General features: G+C 37.8%; 1 protein-coding gene across 3 annotated transcripts in view; it reads left to right on the top strand.

Moving 5' to 3' along the window:
* The window catches only part of LOC106662314 (prolyl endopeptidase FAP-like), a 37222-nt gene extending 26222 nt beyond the window's left edge, over positions 1-11000 (top strand). For all 3 annotated transcript variants that reach the window (XM_024225827.1, XM_014386335.2, XM_014386333.2), the window contains exons 2-14: positions 4612-4810; positions 6747-6841; positions 6910-7037; positions 7105-7474; positions 7533-7627; positions 7961-8084; positions 8169-8299; positions 8362-8493; positions 8554-8666; positions 8727-8952; positions 9011-9327; positions 9755-9966; positions 10035-11000. In XM_024225827.1, the coding sequence (XP_024081595.1) occupies positions 4612-4810; positions 6747-6841; positions 6910-7037; positions 7105-7474; positions 7533-7627; positions 7961-8084; positions 8169-8299; positions 8362-8493; positions 8554-8666; positions 8727-8952; positions 9011-9327; positions 9755-9966; positions 10035-10178 (2286 nt within the window). In that variant the 3' untranslated portion in view covers positions 10179-11000. The remainder of the gene's footprint in view (positions 1-4611; positions 4811-6746; positions 6842-6909; positions 7038-7104; positions 7475-7532; positions 7628-7960; positions 8085-8168; positions 8300-8361; positions 8494-8553; positions 8667-8726; positions 8953-9010; positions 9328-9754; positions 9967-10034) is intronic.
* The last annotated feature ends 1797 nt before the right edge of the window (positions 11001-12797 follow it).

Here is a 12797-nt window from a genome sequence, read left to right as displayed (position 1 = left end):
ATTTAACCATCTTCAGTTGGTCTATCCATATTTCCATCACTTTTGTTCTTTTATAAGGTAAATTACCTCAGAAGATCGAAGGGCTAAAGACCAACGAGGGATTGCGAAATATCTAAACGCTTCCGACAGCTATGGTATTATTTAGCTCGCCCAGCACCTATCACACTAATAAACCTATTTTATCATTTCAGCAGTTAACCCACAGTCCCAAGTCCCACAGTTGGTCTGTGAGTTATTCCATATTTTGTGCCTTTTCATAAGGTTTCGAAACCCCGAACTTCCCCTAAGAAGATAATAGGACCAAATACCAACATGTGGGTAGGTACCTAAACGGATCTGAAATATGTGCTATTATTTAGCTTGATCATCTCACGTATGTCTATACGCATTTCGACATTTTACAACTTTCAGTTGGTTTATGTGTTATTCCATCAACTATACCCTTTTATCAACAGTAGGCACCTCAAAAACATACAGGTGATTTGCTGATCCTTGATGATACTTCAAGGAGGATTAAGTGTAGTTAACCAGCTTGATCATATTTAATTTGTCTTTATACTATTCCGACTGTCCCGTCAGAAGAGTAGCCATCTCAGGATACCATTGGACCAACGACCAACCAGAGGATGGTAAAATACCATGATGGCACAACCATCCGGTTGTCCATTGCGTCTATAGCTATATAATAATTTATACCTGATACAAATTAACCCACCTACTAGCTCTAAAATTTTGCATTTTTAAAGCTTCGAGCAGAGAAACGACGTTTTTGGGCAAATTCATCTGCTTCGGTGGTTGTTCTTGGTTCTCTTCTTCAGGAAAGTCGGCCAGTTTTTAAAATGACAAAATTGAGACAATACAGCAAGGCCTGTACGGTATGTAATTAAATTGTCCATTAATTATCTACTTTTGAGATGTCAACACATGTAACAAAATAACACACGGTTAAACCGTTCAGGATCGCAATGCCACAAAAAAGAAACCAGGATGATCGACAGATGGCTACATACAAATTTATATCAATTCACCATTGATAATAAAAATTGAGTTATTTTACAGCAGAACGCATAGAAACCAAGCTTATAGCATGTTTGGGAAAATGTTTCAACCATCTCCAACCATTCTGGTCCGTCTATTCTCGCTGGTTTTATCCATCAATCCACTTGCGGCATATCACCAGGTGGTTGTTTGACCAATCCTGTGAATATATCGTCTGATTATGGCAAATCAGTGCAAAGTGTTTTATACTGCGGTATAACTGAATGGGAATCGTACCCAGGAAAAATATTATTTGCTCAAGTATAAAAACAGATTATATCATCTACCCAATTCTGTCATATAACGTTGGTAACGTGTTGAATTTATTAGAATAAATGAATTGTTCGGCCGATCCAGGATCGATTTGAAATATGAAGAAGACCGTATAGAAAAAGAAAATCAAAATCAGCTACTGGGTCCGTCTTCCGTCTTTACCCGCGAGTGAAGACGGACCCAATAAGTGACCCAGTACAGGTTCACCCATGACCAACGCGCCCAGAATCAACTATTAAATTAATCGAGCTATTTATTTTATATGTATGTAGTGAAAGTGATGGTTCCACGCATGTAATAAAACGCAAATAAAGAAATAAACATTTAAATTTTTCACTGTCAGTCTGAGTACAGTCAGAGGTCTGAAGCGTGATTTTATGAACGAATTCTCTTTATATGTAGCAATTAAAATTGTTGTAAAACACATTTTTAAAGGACAACAGTTAAGAACAGTTACCCTAATAAAGTTTGAAATTTGACAATCACCGACCGTTAGGACATAGACGCCATATCGAGTATAAACGAAATCGATCGTACTTCGCGGCGAACCCTTTATCGCTTAATCCGCCTTTGGATCAAAAGCCTTAATGCGTTAATCCCGTGGAAAGTCCTAACGAAGCCAGGCGATTCCTATCTCGGGATGATGAATTAACCAAGGACTTTAAACATTTTAGGAAGAAACGTGATATGAACACTTAAGCGAATCATCAATAGAAATACTGTAAACACAATAGTTTAAATTTATATTAAAAATTCATTTTGTTATGACCTTTCTTTAGGTTGTTAGGTCATTTCTGATCATTTTAGTCTATCCTTGCTGTTTATGTCTGTCAATTTAGATGTTTTACCATCTTTACTGATCTGTGGTTCAATACTTCTGAGGTGCCCAGACTGTATAACTGAAGGAATAACGCACAGACCAATTGAAGATGACGATATGTCGAAATGCGAATAGACAGACTAGTCGGCAATGATAGATAGATAGATAGATAGATAGATAACATGCTTTATTTACATTAAAGAGAAGTGTTACATAATATACAATATTAAAAGCGTTTTACAGCATGGATGCTTATCCGTTGGCTGTTTTTTTTTTTTTTTTGTTTTTTTTCAGGCGAGCGAAAAATAAAAATAAAATAAACTATATAATAATACATAGTTAATAACAAGTTAAACAATTATGACTCGGTATTATAATCGTACCTTTATTGCCAGGCATGACGTGCATAGTGTGCTAGACATTTCGACCTCTCCATATCCACGATATTTAACAGATCAAGCAGCTGAGACCTGGAAAGCGATTTATAGCCTAGATACAGGATACGGAGTTCAGACAGTATGGGACACTGGGCAACAAAATGAAAGATATCTTCCCTAACTCTTAGGTTACAGAGCGTGCACAAGAAATTTCCGACGTCTTCCTTCCATGGCACAGAATTGAGGAACACTTGCTCGCATCTGAGTTTTAGAAGCTATCGAAGAGTCGGAAGTTTTATAGACCCACTAGCTTGAACATTTAAGTTAAAGGTCTAGGGCCTTAAAGAGAAGATACCTGTTGGAAACCTGAGCCCGATGCTCACAACTCACACGATGTTGATCACGTAGTCTGCACAAAAGTTTCATGGTATAATTGGGCCAACTAGAGAGGTTTTCTAAACAAAAAGAAAAATCGCAACCATATTGAGAAGCTAAAGTATTCCATTGCCGAAACCAAGAACAATTAGATTTTATAACCTCGAGAGCAGTAATTTTGGAGATTCGGGCAACAGGGCCCTTAAGTACCCTTAAAACAAATGAAAAATGCAGGGAAAGCGTAAAAAGGAAAATTTTGTCTACTGCCGTCTCCATATAAAGCATATAGTTTGGAGTAGAATTAGGCAGTGAGAAGATTTTCCTAATAAAAACACGTTGCACTCTTTCTATCACTTCATAATCCTGGAACCCCCACACCTGGCCTGCATAACACATAATAGAACGGCACACTGCATTAAATACCTTGTACTTTGAGTAAACCGGGATTAGATTCTGGGCCAAAAAGTAACACCATGTTCTATTCAAAGCCACCTTCGCCACAGAAGCTTTGGAGTTTAGATGAGGGGTAAAAGATAGTCTGGAAGTTAGGACGACTCCAAGATATTTATATTGGTTAACCACATCAACCCTCTCACCCTGGAAAAACCAACGCTCGGCCACTAGTCGGCAATGATCAAGTTGATTATACTTCTTTCTCCTTGAAGGTTCAGCTATGACAATTGTGAAATATTGTACCCAGTGATCTGATCATCCTAGTCCGAATATTATCGCTGCTTGGGTTCTTCAGATGCGGTAGATATTTGCCATCCACTTACTAGTTTGTGGTTTAATGGCCGCCTCTTAGAAGCCTTACGAAAGGACACTACGGCCAACATTGCTCAGATGTCACTGAAATAGGCAAAATACTGTAGGACAATACAGAAGTCGAGTTTAGGTGGTTTGTTGATCTGTGGAATAGTCTGCTTCAGAAGGGTATCGACATCATGGAAGGAATAACACACAGACCAAATGAAAAAAGTGAAATACCGCAGCATGAGAGAGAAACCAGACGAGTTTAGGTGTTTTGCCTTAACCACTATAGTCCAATGGTCTGCTTCTAGGCGTCTCTATAGACATAAAACAGAAGAGTATGATCGGTGATTATCAAACTAAATAAGACTACAGCTGTCAAATGCGTTTAGAAATTAAGTAATCCACTAGTTGTTCTTTGGTCCTATGTATCTTAAGATGCCTACACCTTATAAAAGGACACAACTGACGGAATAACACACAGACCAACTGATAAAAGGAAAATTCGCAAGCCCACCATGATAGAAAAACCAGGCGAGTTTAGGTGTTTTGCCATAACCACTGTGGTCCAATGGTCTGCTTCTGTGCCGTCTCTTCAGGAAGAATTGACACAACAGAATGATCGGTGATTATCAGGCTAAATAAGACAACAGCGTATAGATATTTCGTAATCCATTAGTTGGTCTTTGCTCCTAATGCCTACACCTTATAAAAGGACACAACTGACGGAATAATGCACAGACCAACTGAAGATGAGCAATCTTACGATTAATTATTATTCTTTCTTAAAGGATAAGATGATACTACTGTGCAATTTTGTAGCTGTATAGTGATGAACTGGTAGTATGATAGTCCTTTTGTTCTCGCTGGGTTTTTTCCTGCCAATCGGTATGTCGGCATTTTGTCGTATTGGTTGGCATGTATGTCGTTTTTTATTTTGTAAAGAAAACGTTTAAAACAAATTTTATAATTTTCCAGGAGCTGGTTTCAACCAGTGAAGGCGAACGAAACTGGCCAGGGGTCCTGATAGCTCTTCTAGTAATTCTAGTCGTCCTCTCTCTCATCCTCGTCTCTACAATGCTCCTTACACCTGGGGACCGCCTTCCCAGGATAACGAAACCGAAGCTAGATGTACTTCCGCCTATGAAAAGACAAAACCGACCTGTCTGGACATCAAGTAAGATTTACGATGTATTGCCAAGGAATGACATCTTTGAGATTTGTTTGTTAATATGTTTCTTGTTGTCTTTCGTTTATATTATTTTGCTTAAACCATTAACTCAAGTAAGATCAGGACTCAATATACAAACCTCCATCATCAAGTTATAAAGTTAATCTAATTGAGGATCGATGAGTACTCGATGCTCTCACACCCCACACTCACGCTAATAAGTACACCCAATCTAATGTTAACGCAAGAACGTATATTTTTGAAAATAACAATATCAAAAAGAGCCAAGATCCTCCATCATCCAATACACAAACTGTACAGATAATGTAATTGAAGATAGATTTGTCACTTAATATTCCGCCTTCTCATATCATATGTACTGCACACATACATTCACGCCAATAAATACACCCATTATATCTAAATGCCCTGAAACCTCCTGTAAGGTACTTTACTTCGACTGTGGAAACCTCGATATGCTTCCACTACCTTGGGTACTCATCAAGGTATGGGTTTGATCAACCTCTCACACTCCACATTCACGCTAATAAATACATACAACCTCACGTTAACACAAAAACATTGTATATCAAGAAGAGTACCCTGATCTTTCATCACCAAATACACAAACTACACAGGTAATTTAATTAAAGATAGATTTGTCACTTAATATTCCGCCCTCTCATACTACACATTCACGCCAATAAATTCACCCAATATATCTACCCTGAAACCTCCTATAAGGTACTTTTCTTGAATTGTGGAAGCCTCGATATGCTTCCATCACCTTGGGTACTCATCAAGATATGGGTTCGATCAACTACTCACATTCCACATTCACGCTAATAAATACATCCAACCTCACGTTAACACAAAAACATTGCGTATCAAGAAGAGTACCCCGATCTCCATCACCAAATACACAAACTACACAGGTAATTTAATTAAAGATAGATTGTCACTTAATATTCCGCCCTCTCATACTACACATTCACGCCAATAAATACACCCAATATATCTAAAAACCCTGAAACCTTTGATAATGTACTTTTCTTGAATTGTGGAAGCCTCGATATGCTACCATCACCTTGGGTACTCATCAAGATATGGGTTTGATCAACCACTCACATTCCACATTCACGCTAATAAATACATACAACCTCACGTTAACACAAAAACATTGTATATCAAGAAGAGTACCCCGATCTTCCATCACCAAATACACAAACTACACAGGTAATTTAATTAACGATAGATTTGTCACTTAATATTCCGCCCTCTCATACTGCACATTCGCGCCAATAAATTCACCCAATATATTTACCCTGAAACTCCTATAAGTTACTTTTCTTGAATTGTGGAAGCCTCGATATGCTTCCATCACCTTGGGTACACAACAAGATATGGGTTCGATTACCTCTCACGCCACATTCACGCTAATAAATACATCCAACCTCACGTAACACAAAAACATTGTATATCAAGAAGAGTACCCCGATCTTCCATAACCGAATATACAAACTATAAGGTAATTTAATTGAGGGTCTATGGGTGGAATTGATTCGGGCATGGGCTCTCTCTCGTACTACACTTCCACGCTAATAAATACAAGCAATGTACATACTTGAATATTGTTTTCTTTTTATGTACTAGTGAAGTCAAAACGTTCCTAATTGACTTTACTATCCCACTATTACGAACACTGGATGGAGGTATGGTCTTGAAGGAGAAAGCAAATTTAATTGCTACTGACAAGCTTTCGACCTATTTTAAGGTCATCATCAGGGTATTAAAATAGGTCGCAAACTAAATTTTCTTTCTTCTTCAAAACCATACCTTGATCCAGAGTGTTCGTAAGTGAAAAAGTGGTCGATACTTCTAATACTGCATCCCACTATAAAGCATGTTAAGTTCATAAGTTCAAATATTTACGTTTTTTTAGGAAACGAGGTAGTATTTAGAAATGAGCTTGGCGGTATCAGCATTTTCAACCCGGAAAGTAATGAAACGCGAGATCTCCTGGATAACGCGACATTCGTAAGTACAACTCTAGGGGGTCTCTAACTTTTTCCCATTTTCATAACTTATTTTAAAATAATTAATAGAGGCAACTGGACGCAGATGATTTCAAACTGTCCGCAGACTACGAATACCTCTTGTTCATCTCGTTCCCAAGACGGATTTACAAAAACACGGAAGAGGCGGTATACCACCTTTACGAAATTTCAACCAAGTCAGTTTTTAAATGAGTCAAGTAAGACTTATGGTCGATTTAATTTTTTTATGATTTTTTTTTTCAGGACAAGGTGGCACGTGACTCCCGTTGGCGACGACTTTCACACCAGGCAGTATTACTTGAACAGGGTGGACTTCGCCCCGGTCGGACACGACTTGGCCTTCGCCTACGAGGGAGAGTTGTACTTTGTCAAAAACGCGGAAAGACATCCGAAGATGATCTCTCCGCCTCGTCTTAATCAGTGGGTCCGTCACGCTCATCCGGATTGGCTCTACCAAAAAGAAGTATTCCGGGACGACGTGGCCTTCTGGTTTTCTCCCGACGGTGCCTTCCTCGCCTACGCCACCTTCGACGACTCGAACGTCGGGAAGGTGTCGATCAGCAAGTACACCTCCGAGCAGTACCCGAAACACACAGAAATCCCATACCCGAAGGTGAGTGCCACAGTGTCTTGCTATTACTTCTGGTCGATTTAAAAAAAATTTCTTTCAGCCTGGGACCCAAAACCCTGAAGTGAACGTGAGCGTGATAGATCTGTCTGACTTCACAACACACACTCTTCAAAGACCTAAAATTCTAGAGGGAGAGTAAGTCCTTTCTTACTACTTAGTTATTTAAATTAAGCACATATGAAACTATATAATAAAAACGATCTTTCATAAGAGTTAGAAGATAAACTTTAGGATTTATTTGATATTTGAATATGCACGAAAGGTAATCTCATTACTAATGTACATTGATCAAATTCCATCTGGAAAACAGTAAACGTCCAGTTTAAAAACCTTTTAAAATGTGGAATATAGACAAATCACCACACTTAGAGCACCAATTGGCAATTTAGACTTAGAACTTAGATTAGATGAGCACGTAATGAGCAATACTGTTTAGAATGGCACGGCGTTATTTCTTTTCCCGTACAGCACCCCCTATCTATCAGAAGTCGAATGGGGACCCGATTCTTCTCTGGGTCTTGTCTGGGTCAACAGGAGACAGAATATTTCCGTCTATAGCCAATGCTTCGCTCCCAATTTCACCTGTGAGACGGTAAAAGCAGCTATGAGCACCAATAGCACCTTTCTGATAGTTACAGTACTGGCGAATTTTACTGAACGATGGTTCGTTTTGTAGAAAAGCACGATGAACTCGGACAAGCTGGGTGACTTGAGGCCGTCTAGGAACACATTCGAGACCAGAAAGTTCCTCGATCTTTTGTCCTCCTATCCCCAGTTCTATAAGAAACTATCCTCAAACAAAACACTGTAATTAATATTGGCATTAAATTTCAAAACTACCGGTGTACTCAATGTTTTAAATTGCGTAGATATTTCGAGGCGTTCCCAGATAATAAGAAAACACAGAGACATCTCTTTGAGCTGGACGAGGAGTCGGCAAGTTCGGGCCCGACCTGTCTAACATGTCCAACTAGGTTTGGTAATCTCACGACGGACGTGGCGTGAGTACGGTCTTGCCAATCCTGAAATATCTGGAAAATTTATAAACCTATCATTTCCAGGGTACCGGCGAATTCGAGCCAGGCGGACTGCCATCCAGTCAGATCTACCGACTGCCTCTTTACAAAATCCGAATTCTCCCCTAACTTCAAGTACTACATGGTCACCTGCTTAGGTAATTCTTGTGGATCTGTCAGTCGGACGGTTCAACCTAAAAGGGAGTTTTGGTTTCCAGGGCCGGACGTGCCATCGGTGCATGTCATGGACGTCGCGTCCAGCAATAAAATCAACACCATCAAGGAGAACAACGAGCTGAGGACCATTTACTATTCCTACGCTCTTCCACAAACCAAGATCTTTCAGGTGAAACTCCAGGAAGGCAAGGTCGCACATGTCAAACTAAGACTGCCACCGGGCATGAGAGAATACGAAGAAACAGCATTTCCACTATTACTCAAAATGTAATTTCGTCTCGGTAAAAAACCCTCTGTATAGAGTTCATCATGTATTTATTTACAGTTCTCACAGGCCGGAAGAGCCTTCGGTGGATCACAGATGGTCCATGAACTACGAAACTTATCTTTCTTCGGCGAAAAACTATATCGTGGCCGAAATTGACACTGGGCAGACGGTCATCGGGCCCAGTGCCGCCTTAGACCAGGGAGCCGTAGTCCAGTACCTCATCAGCAAACTAAAATTCATCGATAAAGACAAAATCGGCGTCTACGGCAAAAACTACGGCGGATATCTAACTGCTATGATCCTCAGTGAAACGCTCAACAATCTTTTCAAATGTGGGATATGTATATCCAGTGTCTTTTCCTGGTCACATTACAGTGCGTATAAAATAACTATTTATTATATTGAAGTCTGAAGTTCAAAGTACTTAAGTTCCTGTTTTGATAAGCCAAGAATCAAGAGCAAGCGATGTTGAAGAATTTGGCATGAAAAAGGCGCCGTCCATTTTCAAACAGAAAAAATTCAATGGGCAACATTTTACATTGAGATAAACAATTTATTGAATACAGCCAAATTTTAAATATTAACGGAGAAAATTGACTGGTAAAGTTACTTTTCACCACATCTTAATGTTGTGTAATGATGGTATATGGCTTTAGAGACAGGTTGTATTCTGAATCTTTGGAATACTTCTAGATTTATAATACTTCTTATATATTTTGGTCTTTCTAACCTCACTGGGTTGATCTGTTGACAATTTACATCGAATTTCCCACTGTACTAATTTTGATAGCTTTTGTATAGATTCAGTCTGGACGGAGGCATGGCTCGGCACAGCTAACAGTACAGACAACTACCGTGGTTATGAAGAAGCAGATGTGCTCAAAAAAGCAGGAAACTTGAAGAACAAGAAAGTCCTCATAATCGACTCTGCCTACGACTACGATGTGCACTATCAACACGCCATGCTCATGGTCAGAGCCCTAGTACGAGAGGAAGTCATGTTCCAACACATGGTATGAGTATTGCTTTTTTCTTTTAAATATCTGCATTGTTAAGTTAATACATTTTTTTTAAAATGCAGACCTACCCGGATCAGCCTGAGGAATCGTTCATATCCAAACATTTCTACACTCTCACGGACCAATTCTGGGACGAGTGCTTTGGCCATCCCGACTATACAGACTGGGAGCAAGGTTTCTCTTCGTATTTCTCAATGAAAGGATAAAGAGTTTGAAAACTAAATACAGAGTCAGACAGGGTAAAGATAGTTCAGATATACATCGAAGATTCGGAAAACAACCAAAACTCTTTTTTAAGAAAAACCGTCCTGATTTTCCCCTTAAATTTAATTGTTTAGCCTAATATTAACAAAGTGGATTATACTGCACAGATTTTAAAAAAATTGATGTTAACTGGATGTTTATAGATGTATAATGTTTATGTAAATACAGGGTGTTGAGGGAAAAAAACAGTTAAATAATGATAACATAGATTTTACATTTATCAGTATGCGTTTTTAAAATTATAATGCATTTGTCTGCTGGTAGACAATGCAAAAGAAAATATATTGTTATACACAATGTAGATTCTCATGTTATGCGTTGATTTGTGATTAATTCAAAAGTTTCTAACAGGTATCGTGCTTCCTCTCCAAGTTTGGAGACAACTCGTACGTTGGTGCATATCATACACAAAGGTGCTTTTTAACAGAATCGTACCAATCAGGAGGAAGACAAAGATTCTCGAGAATGAATACAAACCAGCCCATACTGGGTTTGTAGGCGAAAGTAGAAAATGCTCCACCCTGTATTAATGCTAAGAAAAATTGATGTTACCGCAAAACAAAAATTTAAAAAAAAAATATTTATGTAATTAATTGAATAATGCGCTTATTGTGATATCAGTGCCACCATTTTTTTAAAATAAAACTATTGACTAATTTTACAAGGCATAGGTATATGTATTGTCCATCATATATTCTTTACAACAAAAAAAACTATAATTATTTATATAAATGTCAAAACAAAAAATATATATGTACCTATATTACATGAGCATAATATATTATATACCACTGTATATTGATTATATTGTAAATGTAAAAATTATTATTATTATATGGTATTATATATTGTAAGAAAATATATCGGTTCGAGAAACATTTGTCTTTTTATTTTGGTTGCTTGTTTTAAATTTAATGAAATGCAAGTCAACAAAAGATTACCGTTATGTCATGGATTTTTATGGGTATTGCATATTGTCATTTTACATTCTGGGCATCCTTCACTTCCTTATTGAAGCAATGATAGGTCAAAAACAATATTGATTTATTATCCTAATTTTTCATTGTTATTATAATCCTTGTATTAGTTTTATTACTTTATTCATGAATGAACTACCAGCTATTTTTCTTCTTTACCTTTGCTTTTTCATAAACATTTTGACCTCCCTTTTAAACTTGTTCAGTGTTTTTGTGTATTTTAGAAAAATCACAGAATTACTTTAGCGTAAATGATGATGATGATGATGGATACTAGGAAGTTGGGGATTTTTTTTGGTTTCCCAAGCACTGCAGTCTTCTGGCTTATACTTTCCTAGTTCCTTAGTTCACTACAGTCAACTTGATCCTTTTGCTAAGAAGTACTAGATCAATTGTCGTTCTTACAATTCCTTTCTCTGGGTTTTCTTGGTATCCCAGGTTTCCATTGAGCGGTTGCTTCCCATTCAAAAATGATATGGGTGGCTATTCATTGCATAATCTACAAATGGGGTCATTATTGAATATGCCCATCTTGTGTTGATATTTTCTCAGATGCCAGTGACTGGTATATAATCGATCACTCGGGGGTTCAGCCTTCTCTAACTAATAATCTGTTATTTGTTTGTTGATTGTGACCCAGCATCATAGGAAATTGTGCAAAATACTCTTAACTACTTGAATTCTTGATGTAAAATTAAAATTAACTTCACATATGTAGTTTGGTGTCCCTCAAGCACTTATATCCTTTTCTTTTTAAGGCCAATATACATAAATGACGCCTCTAATTCTCTTCCCCTACTTTTTGCAAATGATTTAAAAATAAAGTTAAAAATTAATTCGGTTCCTGACTGCTTACAATTAAAATCAGATCAGAATCTGTAGCATTATATTTAATATTTTTTAAGTTTTAGGGGTGGCAAAATACATGGGTCATTACCAGCCCTCTCTTCCTTAGCTTTATATTTATTTTCCTATCTTCCTCACGTTTTAATCCTACTAATTTATTTTTCTGTTTCTTCAGGTACGATATTTTATAGTACAACAATAACCAACTCTCTCTTTTCTTTGTACTATTGCTAGCTTCTCTGTACCTCAGCGCCTCTTCCATTGTAGATAACATAACACAAAAAACCAACACAAACACAGAAACAAGATAAAAACATGATAGTCTGGTTAGTATTCACAGTACCCAAGAGTACTCGATATTCCTCAGGGTAATTAGGGATATGCCTTTCCATTCACGCCTTTAATTTCATTCTCACTACCCCAGAGTACTCGATATTCCTCGAGGTAATTGGGGATAAGCCCTTCATTCACACTGATGAATTACATTCATACATTCATCCTCACATCTCCAGAGTACTCCATATTCCTCAGGGCAATTGGGGATAAGCCCTTTATTTTCACTAATGAATTGGATTCACACACCAGACTACATTCATACTACCCCAAAGTACTCCATCTTCCTTGCAGTAATAGGGGATAAGCCCTTCATTTGCATTAATGAATTACATTCATACATTTATTCTCATTACTCCAGAGTACTCGATATTCCTTGGGGTTATTGAAAATATGCCCTTTCAT

The sequence above is a fragment of the Cimex lectularius genome, unplaced genomic scaffold (assembly GCF_000648675.2).
Source record: "Cimex lectularius strain Harlan isolate CLEC.00 unplaced genomic scaffold, Clec_2.1 scaffold3, whole genome shotgun sequence".
Taxonomy (NCBI): Eukaryota; Metazoa; Arthropoda; class Insecta; order Hemiptera; family Cimicidae; genus Cimex; species Cimex lectularius.
Note: the sequence above shows the minus strand (reverse complement) of the source record. Positions and strands in the feature narration are given on the sequence as shown.